The sequence below is a fragment of the Podarcis cretensis genome (genome assembly GCF_951804945.1).
Source record: "Podarcis cretensis genome assembly, chromosome: 8".
NCBI lineage: Eukaryota > Metazoa > Chordata > Lepidosauria > Squamata > Lacertidae > Podarcis > Podarcis cretensis.
In genome coordinates this window covers 23558436-23582274 of record NC_137177.1, presented here as the reverse complement: position 1 = coordinate 23582274, position 23839 = coordinate 23558436, and the positions used below count along the sequence as shown (strand labels likewise).

Below are 23839 nucleotides of genomic sequence, written 5' to 3'. Positions count from 1 at the left end.
TTTTGTGGCCAAAACCTCACAAAGCGATGTACAGAGAGAAATGGAGAACAGCAGACCCTCAGGTGCAGAGCCTTAAAGCAGTGAGTGGATATAGAAAAATAGATGCATGAGGGATATCGAACCGGGGTCACCAAATGCCAAGGTGTTTTTTTTTTTTTTGCATATGGGTCTGATAATATTTCCTGTGGCAGTGCACAGGTTCATAGCCAAATTTTAGGAACAAGATGAAAGAAACAAATACTGAGCACTGGTATGCCCTGGTTTGGGACGTTGCATTCTAGAAAAAAAGCTTGCTGAAGGAGGAGCAACAGAGTGAGAAGAGATGGATGTTTTCTGTGAAATGTGACCCTGCTTTATTGACTTCATAAAAGAAGGTCAGCTGTCATAAGACACTCTCCAAATACGACTAGGTCGCTGTGGAGGGACACAGTCATATAAAGCATAAGATGTACAGAGTTTTGGTAGGGCACTTATTAATGTGATGTTTCTTCTCAATTCCTGCAGGTTGTGCTTTTATTGAATGTGTTCCTGGTTATGTGTATATGTTTTTAAAGGTATACAGTGGTACCTTGGGTTACAGACACTTCAGGTTATAGACTCTGCTAACCCAGAAATAGTACCTCAGGTTAAGAACTTTGCTTCAGGATGAGAACAGAAATCGCGTGGCGGCAGTGGGAGGCCCCATTAGCTAAAGTGGTACCTCAGGTTAAGAACCATTTCAGGTTAAGAACAGACCTCCAGAATGAATTAAGTTCTTAACCCGAGGTACCACTGTATTTTAAAAGGCAGTTGTGGGGAGAAGAATCAAGGCCATTTTGAATGGCAGAACTGAAGGAGCCAAATAAATATTAAAAGGAAGAGCTCCACAATTGCAGGGTCACTACTAAGAAGACCTGTCTCTTGTGCTCGCCAATAGATTTTGTCAGTAAGCAGACATGGATTACCTGAGACACAGGTCTTGGATTAAGGGCAGGGTTGTATGGTTGGTCCTTGAGGTCATCCAGTCCCAAATTGCTAAGGGCTTCAAAGGTGAACCCCACTGCTTGGAATCAAGCTCAGAAGTGAACTGCTGACTAATGCAAGTGACAGAAAAGTTGTGTTGCACAGCCAGAACTTCTGTCTCTCATTAACGTCCTAGCAGCTGCACTTTGCTCCAGATGTTTCCATCCTGGCTTAATGTTGGAGCAAAACAAATGCTGCTTAAGAGGACTTTCTAGGACTCTTCTGTTCGTTTTAAAAAGGTCTTTTCTCCTCTTTTCAACTCCAGGTTTTGGTTCTTCAAATTCCTGATACTAATTGGAATTACAGTGGGGGCCTTCTATATTCCTGATGGACCGTTCACATCTGGTAAACAAAACCTTGCATTTGCATTCCTGACTTGCAAAGGGGCTGTGATGTACAGTAGCTTTTGTGTGTGTGCTGCTCTACATAAGGTGGGGTTGGATACTTTCTGTTCTGTGAAAGCTAAGAAGAAGGGTAGTCAGAGCCATTCTTTGCCCCCGTCCCCCTCATACATCAGTTCCTCAGGTTGGGAAGTAGTAGCTCTACCTTCTCTGCTGGGTGGCTGTGAGCCACCCACCATTTTAATTTCCACCAGGCAATGCTGCATCTGGGGCATTGTGGGTAATTAAAATGGCAGGCAGCTCGCAAGCTCAGCTGCCTGGTGCAAGTTGCTCAGAGCTGTGTCAAAGGTGAGTCCTGCTGAGTCTTTAGAAGCAGTGTGAATAGAAGGGAACAGATGCTTTCCATTCTTGGTTTTTTAAAGCACTCTCTCTAATCCTCTTTAGCTTCTGAGCTTTCAGCAAAGAGTCCTGCAATATTATTATTGTTTTCTTCCACAAACCACCTGGGGCAGCAATACTCTTATTGCTGACAGTGGGTTAACTCAATATTTATTCGGTTTAGAGCAGACACATCAAAATCAATGGATGCAACTAACAAGCTCTTTGATTTTAATGGGTCTACTCTGAATAGGAGTAATGGTGGATACTGGAAGGAGTCCTTTGCTGGATCCCAAATGACACACAGCTGGTACACAAGTGTATTCACAGTCTCCATTTCCTTCTGAGTAGTGAACAACAGCGGAAGAACTGATTCCTTGCTTCCTCTTCATGAGTGATTGCACTCTTATAATAGCTGCTAGAAGGGCTTGAGGGATTCTAGGGTGGATCATCCACCTCAGTTAAGATGGCATACGAACCTGTGGATCAGGAAATTCAGGATTTGAATCTCACTTCTGGCCTTAGACAAGGTTCTATCTTAGTCTGTCTGTCTGTCTGTCTGTCTGTCTGTCTGTCTGTCTGTGTGTCTCTCTCTCAGATGAGACTGGGACCCAGCACAGATGGGCCTCTCAGCCTTTCCCCTAATTCTTCACCAAGGCTTTATCCATTATGAAACCTCTTTTTCTGGTTCTGTAAGATCAACATAAGAGCCTTGCTGGAAGTAGCCAAGGGCCTATTTCATCCAGCGCCTTGTTCTCACAGTTTTGAGCTATTTTTAAGGAAATTCACCAAAATCTACACTACCGACATAGGAATCCCAGCTATGTCCAGAGAATTATGGACGTATGGGAACCCTAATAGAATTTTTACATCCCCAAAGATTACCTGTTTAAAACTCCATATTGACAGCTTGTGGATAATAAGCAATAACCCATATTTCCTTCTTTCTCTCCCCCCCCCCCCGCTTTATACTTTTCCTCTCTCAAATAAGTTTGGTTCTACTTTGGTGTAGTCGGCTCATTCCTCTTCATCCTCATCCAGCTTATCCTCTTGATTGACTTTGCACATTCCTGGAGTCAGATTTGGCTGCACAATGCAGATAATGGCAACTCGAAATGCTGGTATGCAGGTCAGTATGGAACACTTATTTACATGTGTGTAAAATTGATGTGCTCTGTGTGTGGGTTCAGACAAGCGGGTTCCTTGGTGGGCATTGAGGGGAGCATCTGAGAAGATTGTGGTGCCCACAAGTACCACCACTAAAGGCTCCAAGAACAGACTGTTGCTGGTTTCTCCATCCCCCCACCCCTTTGTGTTAAATTTATATTTTGGGTCTCTCCTATTTCATATTTTCCTAATGATGTCACCACGCTGCAGTTTGTGTAGACACTGACAGATGGCGCTGTGAACTACAGCATGATAGCAGACTGGGTTCTCAGAGCTCCTGGGCCACCGCAGCAGTGTTGGAGGGCAAGGAGGAGGGAGCTGGGAGTGGGCAAGCTGAGATTTGGTCTGAGAGGAGGGGTGAATTTGGCAAGGGTTGGTGAGTGAAGTATGCAGGGGTTGAGCCCCTAGTATGCTATACTTTTCTATTAGTGCTGTATTTTTCTGCTCTCTTAGCCACTCCCAGAACATAAATATATGTCAAACAGTGCAGAGTATAAACTGTGTGTACTGGTTCTGATTAGTCACTGTGGATCCTCCTCTTTCAATTTTTTTTAAAAGTTATAATCAAACTTGGTGGGAATAATAATAATAATAATAATAATAATAATAATTTATTATTTATTATTTATTATTTATTATTTATTATTTATTATTTATACCCTGCCCATCTGGCTGGGTTTACCCAGTCACTCTGGGCAGCTTCCAACAGAATATTAAAATACAATAGTCTATTAAAAGCTTCCCTAAACAGGGCTGCCTTCAGATGTCTTCTAAAAGTATCGTAGTTTTTCTCTTTGACATCTGGTGGGAGGGCGTTCCACAGGGCGGGTGCCACTACCGAGAATGCCCTCTGCCTGGTTCCCTGTAACTTGGCTTCTCACAGCGAGGGAACCGCCAGAAGGCCCTCAGCGCTGGACCTCAGCGTCTGGGCAGAACGATGGAGGTGGAGACGCTCCTTCAGGTATACTGGAATGAGGGTATAATCAGACCCACCAAGAACCCCTCCCAAACATGTTGAGTGTTAAGAGATCCTGTCCCGATTTCTATTGTAAGTGCCATGTTTTCCCCTCCTTCATTTTGTTATCCCCCCCCTCACTTTTTTAAAATTAAAAAGCAATGCGCAGACTTGTCCTACTGCAAACAGATAAGCTCCCACTCCATTCCATTGCGTGGGGAGAGACTTTGGATCAGGGCAAGGAACCAGCATGGTTTTGTTTTAAAATCTGGTTCCTCTGACCATCTGGGAAGCATCCCTCTTACTGCAGGGATGGGGAATCTGTTGCCCTCAAGATATCATTGGGCTGCAGCTCCTACCATCACTGACCATTGGCAACCCTGACTGAGGTTGATGGGAGTTGGGAGTCCGGTGCAATCTGGAGGATTGTGTATGACTGCTACACCTGTCCATATGCACACTTACTTTGGAACACCCATTGAACTCATTGGACTTAATTCTGAGTAGACGTGCATTGGATGGTGCCGTTAGTATTTGCTCAAAGAAAACTTGCAAGAACAGCATACGCAACAGAGAAAAGTTTTGGGAAATGAAAGGATTGGATGAGCCTCTTACCTGATGGTTCCCCTACACATGATTGGGTGTGTGTGTGTGTGAGAACATGGCTTGCTTCTCCATCCTTCTCACTTCTCCAATACTATTGGAAGACCATGAATTAATATAATGGAGGCGCAGGTCAATTCTGTGTCCAGGGCAGCTGTTTACCAGCTCCATCTGGTAACAGGCTGAGACCCTACCTGCCCACAGACTGTCTCACCAGAGTGGTGCATGCTCTAGTTATCTCCCACTTACACTCGCTCTACTTGGGGCTACCTTTGAAGGTGACCCAGAAATTACAGTTAATCCAGAATGTGGCAGCTAGACTGGTGACTGGGAGTGGCCACTGAGACCATATAACACCAGTTCTGAAAGACCTACATTGGCTCCCAGTACGTTTCCGAGCACAATTCAAAGTGTTGGTGCTGACCTTTAAAGCCCTAAACGGCTTCGGTCCAGTATATCTGAAGGAGCGTCTCCACCCCCATTGTTCAGCCTGGACACTGAGGTCCAGCTCCATGGGCCTTCTGGCGTTTTCCTCACTGCGAGAAGTGAGGTTAGGAGAACCAGGCAGAGGGCCTTCTTGGTAGTGGCACCTGCCCTGTGGAACACTCTCGCATCAGATGTCAAGGAAATAAACAACTATCTGACTTTTAGAAGACATTTAGGGAAGTTTTTAATGTTTGGTGTTTTATTGTGTTTTTAATATTCTGTTAGGAGCAGCCCAGGGTGGCTGGGGAAACCCAGCCAGACAGGTGGGAAACAAACAAACAAACAAATTCAAATGTGGAGGGTGGGATTTGTGGCCCTCCAAATGTGGTTGGACTACAACTTCCCCATTATTCTGGACCATCAGCCATGCTACAGCTGCAGCTGATAGAGGTTCTAGTCCAACAGTGGGTGGAAGTCTACTTGTCCCCTGGTTTACTGGCGAGCTGTTTATCGACATCTCGCCCGCTTTCTTTTCTCAGCCCTCTTCATCTTCACGTTCCTCTTCTATGCTGTCTCCATCGCTGCGGTGGTGCTGCTCTATGTGTATTACACAAAGGCAGACGGTTGTACAGAAAACAAGGCACTCATCAGCCTTAACCTCATCTTCTGTGTGATTGTGTCCGTGGTTTCCATCCTGCCCAAGGTCCAGGTAAGATGCTGCATTGAGAATCCAAGGCTACTCACTGATGAACTTTGTGGAGCTCTCCCAGGTCTTGGTCTGGCATTCTAACCATGATGCCACACTTCCTGACATTCTATTAACTTGGGCACCTTCGGAGCAAAGCTCACACTAGGTGGCTTGTGTATCAGAAAGATGCAACACAGTGCAATGAAAAACTCAATAGTTTATAAGACAACCCCAGCTTTTATATATATATAGGTCTTGAGGGCCTAAGTCAGGCATCCCCAAACTCAGCCTTCCAGCTGTTTTGGGACTACAATTCCCATCATCCCTGACCACTGGTCCTGTTAGCTAGGGATGATGGGAGTTGTAGTCCCAAAACATCTGGAGGGGCGAGTTTGGGGATGTCTGGCCTAAGTAGACATGACTTGAGATGTGTCTCTGCATTTGAAACACACACACACAAACACACACACACACACACACACACAGAGCGAGGGAGAGAGAGAGAGAGTGTGTATCAGCTGGGGTGTGCACATACTGCTAATTAAAAAGATCAGAACAGTCATGGACAGGGAATTTAACCTTTTCTTCCCCTGCTGAAGTCCTGAGGCTCTGCTCCACCCTGCCCCAAAAGCTAGTATTTAAAATACACACACACATACACATACACATACACACACACAAACACACTTGGGTGCTAGGGGAGGAAAGAATTAAATTATGTTTTTCTCTTTATATTTTTAAAAGCGCTAGCTAATGCAGTTTTATTTTAAAGACCACAACAGCTCCCCTGTGTGTTAAATGCAAAGAAGCATTTAACACTGTGCCTCGTTCAGCTCTGATTTTTGCACCAAATATTCTTCGGTACTTTTAACAGGAGCTGTTCCTCTTCCTCCACAGGATGCCCAGCCTCACTCAGGGCTGCTGCAAGCCTCCATCATTACACTCTATACTATGTTCATCACCTGGTCGGCCCTAGCAAATGTCCCAAGTAAGTAGCGTTTTCCCAACCATGAACTATTTCATTTGCTTTTATTCTTAATACTGTGTATCCTGGTCTTTGTTTGCTTTTTTTTTTTAAAAGAAAAAAACAATTGGAAGGAAAAGATCCAAAAGGGTTTACAAGCAAATGAAAACCATAGTAAAACCGAGTTTGCAGAGAAAAATGAGAATGCCATATAAGAGCCTTCCCTAACCTGCTCTTCCTGGACTACAATTCCCATCACCACTGGTTATTTTGATCAGAGCTGATGGAATTTGTAGTCCAGTAATATAAGGAAAACACCAAATAGGGGAAGCCGCTATAAGTTCTAAATTCAGTGGAAGGCTTCGACTTTTTTTTTTTTTAAAAAAAAGCCCTAAGACTAATTGAACTAAGTTCTAGGCACATTTTCCAATTAAGGAGCCACCACTGAAAAGGCTTTTTCCTTTTCTGCCTGATCTTTAAGCATGCCTGCCGCTGTGTACACACCACTGTAAATGTGCATGTGGGTAACAGAGATCTGGTTTTCCTGTGTGCACTTCTGTGCATATTTGTGTGCAAGCTTGCGCTTACTTCTTCATGCAGTGCATTGTTAAACTATGGAATTGCTCCTGCAGGAGGTGGTGGTGGTCATCAACTGAGATGGCTTTAAAAGAGGATTGGACAAATTCATGCAGGAGAGGGCTACAGATGGCTACTAGCCATGATGGCTCTGGTCTGCCTCCACAGTCATAGGCAGTCATGCTTCTGAATACTACTTTCTGGTAACCACAGGAGGGGAGCGTGCTCTTGTGGTCAGATCCCACTTGCACATTTCCCATTAGGGTATCTGCCTGTCCACTATGAGAACAGGATGCTGGCTGGCCTGACCCAGCAGGCTCTTCTCATGTGCTCAATAAACACACAAGACGTAACCGGCTGTACTTTTGAATAAATAAGGTATACTATTCATTGTATCAGAATGTAGATTTCAATGGAAGTTCCACTGAATCCTTTCACAGAGTCTAAGACAAGGATTTCCTAGGATGGAGAAACAAGGCTAATATTCTGGAAATCCTTGTCTTAGACTCTGTGAAAGGATTCTGTGGAACTGTAACAACCCTTCATGTGGATTATTGGACTCTAAGAACAGACAGGTGGAATAGATACTTATACATGTATGGACCTTATGCATGAACTGACTAGAGAATGAACTGATCCACTGGGTCTTCTGCTTTTTTCGTTGAACTTTATGAGACTTCCGTTGAAATTTACAATTTGATACAATGAATAGTACAGTGGTACCTCGGGTTACATACGCTTCAGGTTACATACGCTTCAGGTTACAGACTCCGCTAACCCAGAAATAGTACCTCGGATTAAGAACTTTGCTTCAGGATGAGAACAGAAATCGTGCTCTGGCGGAGCGGCAGCAGCAGGAGGCCCCATTAGCTAAAGTGGTGCTTCAGGTTAAGAACAGTTTCAGGTTAAGAATGGACCTCCGGAACGAATTAAGTACTTAACCCGAGGTACCGCTGTATACATTATTTATTCAAAAGTATGTTATGTCTTGTGTATTGAGTATGTTTCACTTAACCATAGGTTTGTTGTTGTTGTTGTTGTTGTTGTTCTTATGTGCTGACATGAGTACAGTAATACCTTGGTTTGCAACCATAATCCGTTCCGGAGGTCTGTTTGTAAACCAAAACAGGTCGTAACCCAAGGCGCGTTTTCGCCAATGGGGCCTCAAAAAAAAAAAAAAATGTTCGTAATCCAAAAAAAGGTTGCTAACCGGGACACGCACTTCCGGGTTTGACATGTTTATAATCCAAAATGTATGCAAACCAAGGTACCACTGCACTTTCAGTTGAACTGTATCCCAGTGTTTACATTCCACACCAGTAGCTGGTGCTTGAAAGGATGTATTTGTACTCTGTACCCCTCAATTAGTATATCCCTATCCTCCCTGGTCTAAGTTTTCTTAATAAAACCACATTGACCGAGTTAACTGTTGTGGCACTATTCTTGGGGAAGTGTCCACTTACAAGCTTGTTTCCTTGCTGTTTTCTCCCCATGTGCAGAAATTGGATGACTGTGTCTGCAAGTCTGGGACCAGTATCCCCCTTTCCCCTCCTTAAAAGGAGGCTTTGGCAAAAGCAATGAGACAGACTTCAACCCAGTATCATGAGAAAAAAACCCCAGAGACGATTCCAAGTTGGATCTCATTCACTGTGTGTGTGTTATGGAACTGATGCCAGTTTGTCTCCGTGTCACGATGACATTTCTCCCTGTTCAAACTTAGGATTTTGTTCCCTCTTTTTCCCGGAGACATATTTATCTTGGCTTGAAAGACATGCCCTCTTGTTGTAGCTCAGCCTGTTGTTTCTATTGTCATGTAGGAGAGCAGGGCAATGCCTTGTTTCTACAGCAGCCCACAGATTCTGCCTTCACAGGTTCTTGGTTTGATGAGAAGTCTCATCTCTGCAGGCCTGACAGTGTAGAATACTTCCCCAGAAAGGATATGTGATTTATTTTCAGGGGGGTGAGGAGTTCTGAGTGTGCTTTTCCTGTGTGCAGGGTGTCTGGAAGGAAGTCGATCTGCTGTTCAGCAACGTCTGCAAAGCTCAAGGTTCTCCACACCTGTTTGAGATGTTTGTCCGTTTTTCATTTGCAGACAAATACTGCAACCCGACCCTTCTGATCCGAATGGAGGGCAATGGCACCAGCACTCTTCCTGTTGGTGGACAACCAACTCAGTGGTGGGATGCTCCGAGCATTGTGGGATTGATCATCTTCATCCTCTGCACATTCTTCATAAGGTAGGAATCCATATTCATTTAGAAGCCAAACTCATCTAACTTATTAGGTGTCTTGAAGGCCACGTTCTGCCCCGGGGCCTAAGGTTCTCCAGCTCTGCCATAGGCCCCTGGTATAGAGAATAGAGAGTTAGATGGTTCAAAGGACTGACTTAATATGAGGCATCTTAATACATGAGCAATGGAGACTTATGAAGCTGTTGGAGCTTTTGCTTTGGATTCAAATACAGTGGTACCTTGGTTCTCAAACTTAATCCGTTCTGGAAGTCTGTTCCAAAACAGGAGCGTTCCAAAACCAAGGCACACTTTCACATAGAAAGTAATGCAAAACAGATATATCCATTCCAGACAACCACTGAAACAGCAATTTAACATGAATTTTACTTTCTAACAAGACCATTGATCCATAAAGTGAAAGCAATAATCAATGTACTCTGCTATAAAATAAATAAGACAGTATTGTAGATGATGAAAATTAAAAATAATTTATTTTCTCACCTGCACTGATGATAGTCATTGTTTGGATGGGGGGCTTTTACCATTTCCGCAGTCACTCACTCACTCACTCACTCAATCAGTAACTGAATTCAGTAACCATTTCCACACAGTCACAAAAACAAATTAACCAAAAAAGCCTCAAAAACAAAAATGCAAAATAAAAAGAAAGCACCAAACTTAATCCATTCTGGAACTCTGTTTGACTTCCGAAATGTTCGAAAACCAAGGTACAGTTTCTGATTGGTGTGGGCGCCCTTGAAATAATAGCCGACAGCTGCATTGGACATCCAGCTTCCGAAAAATGTCTGAAAACTGGAACACTTACTTCCGGGTTTTTGGCATTTGGGAACCAAGGCGTTTGAGAACCAAGCTACCACTGTAGAACATAAATGGAGAAAAAGAGTAAGAATATCTTCCAAGCACTTTATTTGCTACCCCACAGTAGACAGCTAGAAAGAGGCACCTGTAATGTCTGTGGCAGAGCCATTCCTTGACCAAGAACAGTATTCTAAGCTGCTGTGGTTTAAACATAGACTATGTTGTGACGTGGGGTTTGTGATTTCAGCTATCTTGACATAATATGCTGGAGACAGTTCTCTAGTAACACTTCTTTATTAAAGCAACAAGACTGGGGCCTGAGGAGGGGAGAGCTACATTTATAGGGACAGGGAACTAGCTAGAAAGGATACATTTTGGAGGGAACAATATCAGGCAATCACAGTCCTGCCTTTTGGAGGAAACCAATAAGACAGAGGATCCAAATACAGCAGCTTAAATGAACCAATAGTAGCTGTACCCTCTGGAACCAAAAGGCAGTTACTTTACCCTAATGCAAATACAGACAATAATAATACAGATATAAAATCCTTTGACTCAATACACAACAGACTACTCCACCCCAGGGCTTACAAAGAATTGCAGAAGGAAGACCACTCTATATAGCTGTGAGCGAGGAAAGTATTCTAGAATGAGCCTCTGTGTCTGACAAGCATAGCCTCAGCTCGCATCCTTATTTCTAAGAGTCCCAGGCTTCTGAACCCTTCAGACCTTGCACATCAGCCTGTCTGAGCCTATTCTACTTTATGTATATTCTGCCTACAGGATAGCGCCTATAACTGGTTGCTTGCTGATGTTGCGCATGATAGACTCAAAGTACATTGAGCTTATGTTAGCTTCCAGTCTCCCCCTGCTGGCAACGAGTAGTAAATCCCTTCCCCTGTTAACTGAAGAAAAGCTGTGCGCACAGCTGTCTATAAACATAACATTATACAGTCATACCTCGGGTTACAGACGCTTCAGGTTGTGTTTTTTTGGGTTACATACCCACCAAAACCCGGAAGTACCGGAATGGGTTACTTCCGGGTTTTGGCGGTCGTGCATGCGCAGAAGTGCTAAATTGCACTTTGCGCATGCGCAGAAGCACCGCTGTGGGTTGCGTCCACTGCGGGTTGCGAACATGCATCCTGCATGGATCATGTTCGCAACCCAAACGTGTGTACACACACAGACACACACACAGACACACAGACACACACACACACATATATATTTTCAGGCACATGGTGGTGTATGCATATGCACTCAAAACAGCACCAAAAACATAGCGAGGGACGAAGGGGCATGCAACTGATGTTCTTCTCCTTGCTTTGCCTGCAGCATCCGCTCCTCGGACCACGTCGAAGTGAACAGGATGATGCTGACGGAGGAGAGCCCAGCTATGATCGAAGGGGGCAATGCTGGCTATGAAGGCGAGGCGCGCCGAGCTTATGACAACGAAGAGGATGGAGTGACGTACAACTACACTTTTTTCCACATCTGCCTCTTCCTGGCCTCCCTCTACATCATGATGACGCTCACAAACTGGTACAGGTGAGTGCAACTGTCACTCCCGTGCAGGAGGATGGAGCAGAATTGTTCTCTGTTTGCTCCCAAGGGCAGGAGCAGAGCCTGGTGGGCGGAAATCTGCAGGAAAGCAGACTTTGGGGAAACACTGAAAGAAAATAGTATGGCACATTGTTTAGTATGGCACTTTAGAACTCCCTGCCTATTTATATCGGGCTGATGCCTTCACTGTACTCTTTTTAACACCTGCTAAAAGCGCTTTTGTTTAGACAAGCCTACCCAGGCGCTTAGAAAGTTGATGTGAGTTTTAATTTGTTTTCGCTTTTAATTTTTTCAAGGTCTTAGCATGATAGTTGTTTATAATTTTATTGTTTTATCTTTTAGGTAAACCACTTCGAGGTTTGTTGTTTTATCAATCAGGCAGTGTATAAATTTGATTAAAAAATATAATTAATAAAATAGGGGCGTGCATGTCCACCTCTAATCCAGGCCCAATATGGCACTTCAGATCTGTTCTAATTTGGGGGTTGACCAAACCTTGATCTAGGCACCAAATCAATGTTGAACCAACCCTAAGGTTTTATTAGGGTTTTAAACCGGGGCAACCTGGGGCAACCTGGAGCTTTCTCCACCTGATCTGGCTGAAACTGATTCATTTCAGTATCTGGGTTTCTGCTGGATCGGTTACACAGTCCCAGAAAATGAGAAACAGAGAGCAGGCTGTTTAGAAAGGTGGCAGGCTCTACTTCGCTGGAGGTCCTTGAGCAGAGGCTGGATGGCCATCATGTCAGGGATGCCACTGTTGCAAGATCTGCATTGTAGATCTTACACTGAGGAAGAGATGGCCTAGAATGCTTCCAATGACCCTTCCATGTTAATTCTCTGGTCTGGTTCCTTCCCAGTTGAGATTACTTGGAAGGTGAGGCTGCATTTTGAAGACCCTTTGGAAATGCAGAATGTGGCTGGCTGGGTTTTTCCAGCCTGTGCACATTTTGCTGGCATAGTCTTTATTTTATTTTTTCATTTCATGTATTTATAGCCTACCTTTCTCCCAAGTTGGGATTCAAGGCAAGCTTGCAACATTTTAAAAATATGATTATAAAATACAAAGGAAGGAAAGCAGGCTAGTTTTCAGAATAGTTAAATTGCAAGGAAACACATTAAAATACCAGTTGCCCCCATAGCAGCCTGGGGGTCAACATCATTTCCAACCAGGTGCCAAAGGCCTATCTAATTAAGAAGCAAAATTTCAGCAGGGCATCCCTAAAGTAAAAGAGAGAGAGAGCGAGAGAGAAATGAACACACACACAGGTGGAACAGATAGAATTTCCTAGGCTTATGGAGTATTTAGAAATTGGTCTCCTCTTCTGAGAGTTCTAGTATTCTGCTTTGCCCACTACTGTTGCCTAGGTAACAAGGATGGAGCATCAGTTCTCCAAGATCAAGCACTTTTTTTTTTGGTGAAGAGGAAGGAGAGAGTGACCTCCATGAAGTCTAGAGGAGCAGATGGGAAGAGTTGCCTATGCATGTGCTCCAGGGAGAGGCCATTGTGAAACAGTTCTCCCCCCACTTCATTGCAGAATCCTTGCTTTGAGTTTTCAAACTCTGCCTTGCTTGACTGTACACCCATACATACCTGGCACCCCTCCCATCCCCAGCTGTGAGCACCTGACTATTTATAGCCCATGACTCACTGCCATCACACCAGGCGTGACCTGTACTCCTGCCAGTGTGTTCTGTAGTGCCTTCGCTCTGAACGTTTCGTTGTCTTGGTGAGATTGGCGGTACGGTGGAAGCCGGTCTGTGACAGCAGACGTCTCTCCCGAAACCCCCCTCCTTCCACCCTCTCCAGTGCTCAGTTTCTGAATGAAAACTGACTCGAGAGGGTTTTTTCCGAGATCATTTGCAAGGACAGGCGTAGGAAGCAACTGCAACCATGAGGCAGCAAGCAAAGCACGAAGACACAGCTTGCCACAAGTGCTTCGTGGAGGAAAGAAGGGGCTCCTGGCTCTCCTCTAATGGATAAAAGGCAGAAGAAAGTAGATAGATGATAGATAGATAGATAGATAGATAGATAGATAGATAGATAGATAGATACAGTGGCGTAGCGTGGGGGGTGCAGGGGGGGCCGGCCGCACCGGGCGCAACATCTGGGTGTTAGGGAAATCCATGGGTTAGGGGCGCAAATCCATGGGTTAGGGGGCGCAAATTACTTGCCTTGCCCCGGGTGCTGATAACCCACGCTACGCCACTGGATAGATAGATAGATAGATAGTAAGCGTATAGACACTTAAAACTTTAAGATAAGCTACTGCAGAGAGATGACCCCAAGTCACCCATGGAACCGAGTTTGGGGAGTTTCTTAACGAACTAGTTTGAGTTGGGGTTGGTCTGTGCCTACAGATCTGTACACAGAATCTGGCGATTATCCGGGTTGACTTATGATCTTTGCCTAACAGGAAAAGGTTGAATTTTTGCTTTTCCAGGAGGGCAGCAAGCCTCACCAGTAGGGGATCAACTGTCTTACTACGTGCCTCTTCATAAAAGGGACATCTAAAGCACAAGTGTTCTGGGCTTCCTATATCCGCCCAATGAACAGGCGCAAAGTCTCTGAGCATATGGGACCTTTTTAAAGGCTCCTTCCAGGCCCAGCAAGGGCAGCAGAAGAAAGTACTTCTTCACACACTTAAACTGTGGAACTCCCACAGGAGGCAGTTTTGGCCACCAGCTCAGATGGCTTTAAAAGAGGGCTGGACAGATTCACAAAGGAGAAAGCTATCAATGGCTATTATGCATGTTTGGAGGCAGTCATATTTCTGAATCCCCGCTGCTGGGAACCACAGGAGGGGAGTGTTGCTCTGGTCCTGCTCACAGGTTTCCCATGGGCAGCCACTGTGGGAACAGGATGCTGGACTAGATGGGCCATTGGCCTGATCCAGCAGGCTGCTCTTCTGTATTTACATTAATTCTAAAGGCCTAAACTAAATTGTCATCTTAAGGGCCTAGTATGCAATGTTACCAGGGACGCGGGTGGCGCTGTGGGTTAAACCACAGAGCCTAGGACTTGCCGATCAGATGGTCGGCAGTTCGAATCCCCGTGATGGGGTGAGCTCCCGTTGCTCGGTCCCTGCTCCTGCCAACCTAGCAGTATGAAAGCACACCAAAGTGCAAGTAGATACAAAGTGCAAGTACTCTGGCAGAAAGGTAAATGGTGTTTCCGTGCACTGCTCTGGTTTGCCAGAAGTGGCTTAGTCATGCTGGCCACATGACCTGGAAGCTGTACGCCGGCTCCCTCGGCCAATAAAGTGAGATGAGCGCCGCAACCCCAGAGTCGGTCACGACTGGACCTAATGGTCAGGGGTCTCTTTACCTTTACCTTATGCAATGTTACCGGAGGCAGAGGAGACAAAAGTTGTCTGGAAGATAAAGAACAATTTGGTTTTTATATCCCTTCTTAAATAGGTCTGTGGTGGAGTTCGGCGTTAGGAGTTGTCCGATGGATCTGGGCTTTCTGCAAAGCTGCTGTGGTGTTCTTTGCATTTGGGGGACTTGTAAACAGTATTGCATCAGCTCCCTAACTAGATAGCAGCTGCAGTCCAGCTGTGCACAGATGCTGCCTTAATTTTTTCTTTTAAAAAAATGTTCAACTGTGTGCAGGAAGAATACAATAATAATCTGAGCTATCCACGACGGGCTTTGTTCAGGAGGAGGGGGGCAGGATGTTCAGCCTGCTGAAGGCCACATCGCTCACTGTCCCAAGTGTGTAGAAGTCAGGGGTTGCCAGTGTTTTGGAGCCCGTGCTCACGTTTGCAAAATGCTGAAAGCGTCATGGCCGTTGCTGAAGCCTGTGCACACAAACCTTCTTCCCCGCCAGCAAAAGTGTTTGCTTTTTTTCAAGTTGGTGTGAGAGAGACCGAGAAACAGAGATCTTTTGGGAACATGCAGCTGGGGAGCTGAGGGTTGTGTCCAAGGAACTGCCGACACGTTGCTCTTCCGAGCGCTTTCAGTTGCAATGTGTGCCTGAACACTTGGAAGCGGAAACTGTGTAGATACCTCTTGGAGAGCCAGCGAGAAAACCCAGGGTTCCAATCCCCCACTGCATGACAATGGGTCACTCATTCTCTTTGACTAGCCTACTCACAGGGTTGTTGTGAGGACCCAGTACCTGGGAGGGCAGGGAAACCCATAATGTATATCTGAACTTGAGATGGGACATTGTTGGCAAGTGATGGCAAGGCTGATGCGGGATGCAATATTTTTCAATCTTAATCCAGAGACTTGATTTGTGTCTTGTGTTCTTTCCTCAGACCTGAAGCAAACAACCAGGTGCTGACCAGCCCTTGGACTGCGGTCTGGGTGAAGATTTCTTCCAGCTGGGCTGGGCTTCTCCTGTACGTCTGGACTTTGGTAGCTCCCATTGTGCTTCCAGATCGCGACTTCAGCTGAAAGCTGTCTGTAGTGCCACACCGTTTGTGCTATGCAAAGAAGAAGTGTGTCTTGCTATGATGAAGGGGTTAACAAAGGAGACTCTTCATTCCTTTACTTGAAATGTGGGCTCTGGTCCGAATGGGCACTGAAACTGTCCACGAAAACCCTTTTTGCTCTTTCAGCATCTAGGCAGATCTGCCACACTTGTGCCTTCACCTGTTTCTTTTTCTCAAAGAATATGTTAAACAAAGGAAATGGGTCCACTTGCGTGTGATACTTGACACATATGTCATTATGGTTTTCTTTGCTGGGGGGGGGGGCAGTACAGATTAGGTTGCTGCTGCTCATGATGGCCTCTAAGCATGTTGCAAAAGGCCCTAAAGTTTATTTTTCTAAAGAATCCTCAGCATGAGAATAACTTTGAATGTCTCTGTTTAAAGGGTTTGCCAATTTGCCTTATCGCAAGAATACCTCTTTGTTTTGGATAAATTGGTTTATTTTGATATGCAACTTCGTGTAACTTGGGAGTTTTCAATAAACAAACAGACTTGAGCAAAAACTATACCAGCGCTGGAATTCTGCAGACAAGACTTGATGCCACCTATTCCCATGGAAGAAGTAGGATTTGTTGTTGTTGTTTAGTCATTTAGTCGTGTCCGACTCTTCATAACCCAGAGCACGCCAGGCACTCCTGTCTTCCACTGCCTCCCGCTGTTTGGTCAAACTCATTTTGGTAGTTTCAAGAACACTGTCCAACCATTTCATCCTCTGTCATTCCCTTCTCCTTATGTCCTCAATTTTTCCCAACATCAGGGTCTTTTCCAGAGAGTCTTCTTAAAAAGTAAAGCTGGCATTTCATCGATGTAGATTGATTTGTTAGGGTTTGGCTCTTAAACACAATGGCTGCAGTTGGGATTGGAGGAGAGGTTCTGTTGAGTATTGCATGTGTGAGACATTTTGCAAAGTGGTGGGCATCAGTAGTCCAAACTTGGTAGCAAGAGATTGAAGGAACATTTGTTTGCTCTTGGCTAGAGGGCTTGCAATAATAATAATAATAATAATAATAATAATAATAATAATAATTATTATTATTATTATATCCCACCCTCCCCAGCCAAAGCCGGGCTCAGAGCAGCTAATAACAGTAAAAATAGCACAATTTACATGAAATCACAGTCAATTAATTGAAATACATTCTAAAATCAGTTCAGAATCAAATTAATGGCAAGGATGGAAGGATTCACATTTCATTTCGGTCATCTTTAAATTGACTCCAAATCACAGCAAAAACAAACAAAAAACAACAACCCTATACAGGATTTTGAGAGACATCTTCCCTCCCTGCATTGTTATTGACTTCTCATTCATCACTGTATACAAAAATGATCTCTGAAAGCATCATCATCATTATTAATGTTGGTGTCATCTATTGTAGCTCAACCACATAAAATACAAAATGGCTAAAAAATAAATCTGTTAACACCAGTTACAAAGAGGAGAAAATTCAATAAACTTCTTAAAAGTGCTTATACAACAATATTAAAAGCTCCCAATAGCTTTTGATAGGCTTATCCTCTACCACAAACTTGTCCAATTCCTCTATTAAAGGCATCTAGGCGTGTGACCGTGTGGCAAAGGCAGCCCATTAATTATGTCTTTGTGTGGTGAAGGACACGAGTGTTATTCTAAAGCAGCAATGCTGCAGCAAGCAAAGGCTGTAGCAGCTAAGTCAGCTGCTTGTGGCTGCAAAGCCAAACAGGATGTGTGTGACTGTTGCCATGGAAACAAAGGGGCAGTCCATTCTGTACTGAGCACCGGATGTTAGCTCAGTGTGTGTGTCATATGACCTGTACAGGATGTACATGGGTGGAGTTTGGAGTTTCTCTCTGTTTGTTGATGAGAGCAGACATGTTTTCTCTATATGACTGCTGAAGACAGGAATAAAACATGTAGATACATTTCTGTCTGAGTCTGATTCCCCTCCCTGGGGATATGCTGGAGAGCAGGGAGGAGGAGAAGCAGTTTGGTGTGTTTTTCTCACAGCCTGAGGAAAATCGCCGGAACGGACCTCGTGTGTTTTTCCTACCGGGAGTCGCCGGAGGGAGGTCGAAAGAATTCAGCCGGTGCCTGGAGAGATAGGCACATACCTCTGACCGGCCCTGAATTCTGACATTGGTAGCAGTTGACGGTTGCTACGATCCATGGGAGTCTGCATCAAGGAGACTGTATTCATCCCTCTCCATGGAAGCCTGAGATGGATGCTGATTCTCTGCAGCTAGAAGCTGACCAGAAGAAGCTGAAAGCCAAGCTACAGAGCCCAGGTATGAGATTTTCGGGCTTAAGAATGTGAATGCAGATGGATTAATTCTCTGCTTCATGGGAGCAACGTTTGGGAAAAACAGCTCCGAGAGAGAAGAGTCTGCATTCCAAACATTCCTGTGGTTTTTCCTGTCCACGGAAAGGAATGTGGTTGCTTAGCAACGCAGATAAGGGATGGAAGTCAGGCTATGCCCAAAGAGGCACAAACAGCTCGTGTTTTGACTAGGCCTTTACAAAGGAACTGTGAAAGGGGACTTTCCAAGCGGCCAGTGTTATTGCTGCCAGGTGCACAGAGTGTAAACAAGCCAGCTATTGGATTTTAGAGGCTTGTGTTTGAGAGTCAATGCAAGGACTCAAAATGGATGCCAAGAAGGGGGAAGGCCTGCCTTCTCCACCCCTCTTGACCAGTGACAATTATGCATCTTGGTCTATTAAGATGAAGGCCTTGCTGCAGAATCAGAGACTGTTTAGGGTGATTGAGAACCCCATCCCTGCAGCACCAACGCCTGTTTGGGAGTCACAGGATATGAAGGCCAGAACTGCTATAATTCTGTGCGTGTCAGACTCTCAGCTTGTTCATATACAAGATTTAGAGCACGCGAAAGATGTTTGGGACACGCTGAGAAGGACACATCAGAGAGATGCAGGTTCTTCAGCGTTGCTGTATTTTGAAAAGCTGACTAACCTGAGGCTTGCGCCTGATGGAGATGTTCAAGCGCACCTGACGGAAATGAAATTTCTGCGTCAGCAGATGGTGGAACGCAATTTCCGTCTGGATGAGGAAGTGTTTTGCTTCATGGTGATCAACAGCCTGAATCGGACTTACAAAACGGTTGCCAGTCAGCTGGGGTCTCTCCCAGCGCAAGATCTAACGTCGGACAGGGTCTTTGCCGTGGTCCTGAACGAACATGACAGACTTGCCGCCCTGGAAGTCAAGGACAGGGGGAGGGAAGAACGGAGTTCAGACACCCCCACTGCTGTTGCTACTGGAGGAGACGCTGTAGCTTTGAACGTTGTCCGATGTTTCAATTGTGCACAGACTGGGCATCTTCAGCGGAACTGCAGGAAGCCACGTCAGAACAAAGGAGCCAAGGGAAGCTCCACGAAGTCTGAGGCGTCAGGCAGAAGTCATGCCAAGTCACAGGCGAAACCTGCAAGGGCTTTGATGTCCCTAAAAGCCACACCACAAGTGGGGAATTCCTTTGTTTTAGACACGGGAGCGACGGTTCACATGACCCATCGCAGGGATTTGTTTTCGTCGTTTAAGAAGCAAAGCTTCGTTGTACAACAAGCCAACGGTCAAGAGCTGGAAGCCACCGGAATTGGGACTGTGTATCTTAAAAGTCTGAACTTGACTATAAACAATGTTTATTTGGTTCCAGAGTTGAAGTACAATCTGCTCAGCGTTTCGCAGATCGCCAAGAAAGGACTAAAACTGTCCTATGATGATCAACACTGCGAGATCTACAAAGATGGAGAGTTGTATCTTTCTGCCGAAGAGAAAGATGGACTGTATTTGTTGACTTTTGATCAAAGTGATTACATGGAATGTAATTCTTGTGATTCTAACATGATTTCTTTTGCAGGTGTAGCCAAGAAGAACGCCAAGCAGGTCACCTCGAGGGTCGACAAGGCATTTCAGCGGGTGTATGCTGATGTGATTGGTCCTTTAGCACCATCTAGAGGCAATGCAAAGTATTACCTAATATGTGTTGATTCTTTCACAGGTTTTGTCTGGATTTATCTTTTAGAGAGACCGAAAGAAGCCTTAGAAAGGTTTAAAGAGTTTTGTGACAAGGTTAAAAATATGCATGATGCTGACATAGATTGTCTTTGCACAGATGAGAAGCCAATTTTTCTCTTACAGGATTTCCAGAGGTTCCTGAAGAAGAAAGGGATAAGACACAAACTTGCAGCTTCCGAAGAAGCTTGGAACAGATGTATCTGTGTTAGGGTGAACAAAGAATTGCAAAAGGGAATGCATGCGCAATTGCTTAGTTCGCATCTGCCACATGAGTACTGGGCTGAGTCGCTAATGTCATTTTGTTACACGTGGTTGAGAAAGGTTTCAAAAGACTTGGGATGTTCTCCTTTTGAGAAACTGTTCCACAGAAAACCTTCTGTTGCCCATTTCAAAGTTTTTGGGTCTCATGTGAGGACAGAAGCTCCGGGTGGAGTAAAGAATGCCAGAGGCATTTTTGTGGGTTATGAAAAGGGTCTCTACAGAGTAATTTTGTCTGAATCTGGTAAGGTGATTCTCACAAAACTTCTAGAGAGTGCTCCTGAACAGGAGCGAGTGATTGTTCACACATTTCCCACTGATGATGATGATGATGAGTTTGATCTTATTGAGTTCAGTAGTACTGATGATGACAGCGATAGCTCAGACAGCTCAGTTGTCACAGTCATTGAGAGGAAATCTCACATAATGACTAGACCCTCAGAAGACGAGGATGAACCACTGATTAAGCTTAGTACTGGTTCTCCAGAGAGTTCAGAGGCTGAACCAGAAAGCAGAGAAGAGCAGCACCTCTTACGTAGGTCTGAGAGAGCAACGAAGGGTGTACCACCCAAGAGGTATTCAAAAGAGTTTGCCAACCAAGCCATTGCGTGTGTTGCTGTTGTAAATGACCAAGGTCAAATTGAAGCTGTGTCTGAGTCAGAGACAAAGTCACAACAGAGAGTTGCTAACCAAGGTAATGTAGAAGCACTCATTCCTTGGAAGTCACACAACCAGAGAGGTACATTGGTAAAACCAGTGGCGGGTAGTTCCAAGGGTGGAACTGAAACAACAGGGGAGTGTTATAAGTATAACAACTGTTTGTTTTCTTCTCTGGATGACGCTTTGCTCGCAGCACGCATTGATACTTTAGGGGGAGTATGTTATTCTAAAGCAGCAATGCTGCAGCAAGCAAAGGCTGTAGCAGCCAAGTCAGCTGCTTGTGGCTGCAAAGCCAAACAGGATGTGTGTGACTGTTGCCATGGAAACAAAGGGGCAGTCCATTCTGTACTGAGCACCGGATGTTAGCTCAGTGTGTGTGTCATATGACCTGTACAGGATGTACATGGGTGGAGTTTGGAGTTTCTCTCTGTTTGCTGAAGAGAGCGGACATCTTTCACTGTGTGACTGCTGAAGACAGGAATAAAACATGTAGATACATTTCTGTCTGAGTCTGATTCCCCTCCCTGGGGATATGCTGGAGAGCAGGGAGGAGGAGAAGCAGTTTGGTGTGTTTTTCTCACAGCCTGAGGAAAATCGCCGGAACGGACCTCGTGTGTTTTTCCTACCGGGAGTCGCCGGAGGGAGGTCGAAAGAATTCAGCCGGTGCCTGGAGAGATAGGCACATACCTCTGACCGGCCCTGAATTATGACAACGAGAAGCTCATAGTAACGGGGCTGGAGGAGACCTTGTAACCTGCTGAGACCATCCCTTGCCTTGATGCAGGAAGTCCATGGCTGTCCAGTCTTTGCTTGAAGACCAGGAGATGCTCTCGCTCCCATTAGAGCACATGTGGGCAGCATCTGAGTGTCATTTGGCCTTGGAGACCTTCAGCACAGTCTGTGCAGGTGCCCAAGCCACCAGAGTTTGCAGCATTGCTTCTCTGTTCATAGACTACCCCAGGACCAGGAACTTCATGCCTGGGGGCTGAATGTGGACATCTGAATCTCTCTTTCTGACCCTTGGAACTCTGCCCAAGCCACACACCTCTCTTATCCCAGGTGTTTTTGCCTGATTGGAATTTGTCCTTGAACACCGATAATAATTTTGCCTCTGATCCCATTCACCAGTAGCATATGGGTCTCAGAAAGGGTACCCAGAAAGCAATGCCATCCTCTGGCTGAAAAATGTTCCCCACTGATTGGTTTGTTGAACCGAGCCACTTACTGACCATTGCTTGAGAAGCTAGCTTTGTTTCTGCAAAGCAGGTTGGAGATTACGATTTGGCTGCAACACTAAACTCTGGTTAATCTAAAACATAAGTGGAAGCTTCTAATCATGCCAGGGCTGTGTCACAACTTGTCACTTCATGCTAAACCATGGTTTAGTGCTGTGTGCACAAATTTGGCGTAATATCTTTTGCTATAACAATGGACATTTGATGTATTATGGTTTTAGGGTTACATTGGGTTTCCCTGATTTCAGACTCCACCTCCTTGTCAGTGTCCATAACCAATGTCCAAAATGAATTTGGATTTTTCAAAGGCCATCATTATTAGAAGGCAGATTTGAGCTACAGCTGTGCAAGAAAGGCTGCTATCACTCTCATGAACACTAGAGGGTAGCACCAGCCTAGGACAAGGAACCATGGTATGTTTTGCTAAAAGTGTGCTAAAAACACAGGGCAGCTGAGGTCCTTTTTGCATAGCAGTCAAAGTAGCTTTCTATACTGGGGAAGGAACCAATTTTGCAAGATATTATCTTGCTGGATAGTTCAGAACAGTCTCAGCCCTCCTGATTTCTCTGAAGGTTCAAAAGGAGGGCGTGAGGTGATTGCCCACTCTAGATGTTCAATCTCCATGTATGCAAAAAGCATCTGGACAGCAAATAGATGTGAATAGACCTGCCCATCAAAAGTCTCTCTTTCTGTAGACCTCTTGTTTGGCCTTACTCGTAATCTGGTGAACCGGGTTCGATTCCCCGCTCCGCCACCTGCAGCTGCTGGGTGACCTTGGGTTAGTCACACTTCTCTGAAGTGTCTCAGCCCCACAGAGTGTTTGTTGTGAGGGAGGAAGGGAAGGGAGAATGTTAGCTGCTTCGAGACTCCTTCAGGTAGTGATAAAGCGGGATATCAAATCCAAACTCTTCTCTTCTTCTGGTGTGGCCAGGTGTGACTTGCAATCTGCTAAGTTGCAGGCAGCCCACAGTTCTATGTGTTGTCCCAGCCTGGTTGCAAGCACAGGACGCGATCGATCGATCTCTTGGTCCACCCTCTCAGCTCTAACTTCAGTGGTACCTCTCTAAAGCCCCATTGCCACTCAGATGCAGGCAGCTTCCTGCTTGAAGCCGATTCCTCTGCTGTGCTCTCATCACATGATGTGGTGAGCATGACCTGTCCTGTCCGTCTCTCCTAGGCGGCGATACCGCTTAAGAGAATTAAAAGGCTTCCAGTGCAATTGTTTATCGAGCAGCATGTATTGACGTGCCTCTTCTGATGTGGTCGCTGGACAAAGTAAGAAGCCGATTAGTGCCTTTCCAATAATCTCAAGGAGGCAGACTCAGTGACATCATTGGTATTGGCCACTAATGGGATTTTAAAGCAGTGCACACTCTTTTTTAATATTAATATTTTTAATAGCTGCCCAGAGTGGCTGGGGAAACCCAGCCAGATGGGCAGGGTAGAAATTAATAATAATAATAGTAATAATATTTATTATTTAAACAATTCCATTGGAAGAAGAGATCTGTAGAGGGCAGG

The 23839-nt window shown here is 45.1% G+C and overlaps 1 protein-coding gene across 1 annotated transcript in view; it reads left to right on the top strand.

Annotated features, from left to right (window-relative positions):
* SERINC2 (serine incorporator 2) overlaps positions 1–16661 on the top strand; it is a 30500-nt gene extending 13839 nt beyond the window's left edge. Inside the window, exons 4-10 of the mRNA XM_079986167.1 lie at positions 1268–1347; positions 2713–2850; positions 5412–5581; positions 6458–6548; positions 9193–9337; positions 11489–11701; positions 15982–16661. Coding sequence (XP_079842293.1) covers positions 1268–1347; positions 2713–2850; positions 5412–5581; positions 6458–6548; positions 9193–9337; positions 11489–11701; positions 15982–16120 — 976 coding nt within the window. The 3' untranslated portion in view covers positions 16121–16661. The remainder of the gene's footprint in view (positions 1–1267; positions 1348–2712; positions 2851–5411; positions 5582–6457; positions 6549–9192; positions 9338–11488; positions 11702–15981) is intronic.
* Positions 16662–23839: the final 7178 nt, after the last annotated feature.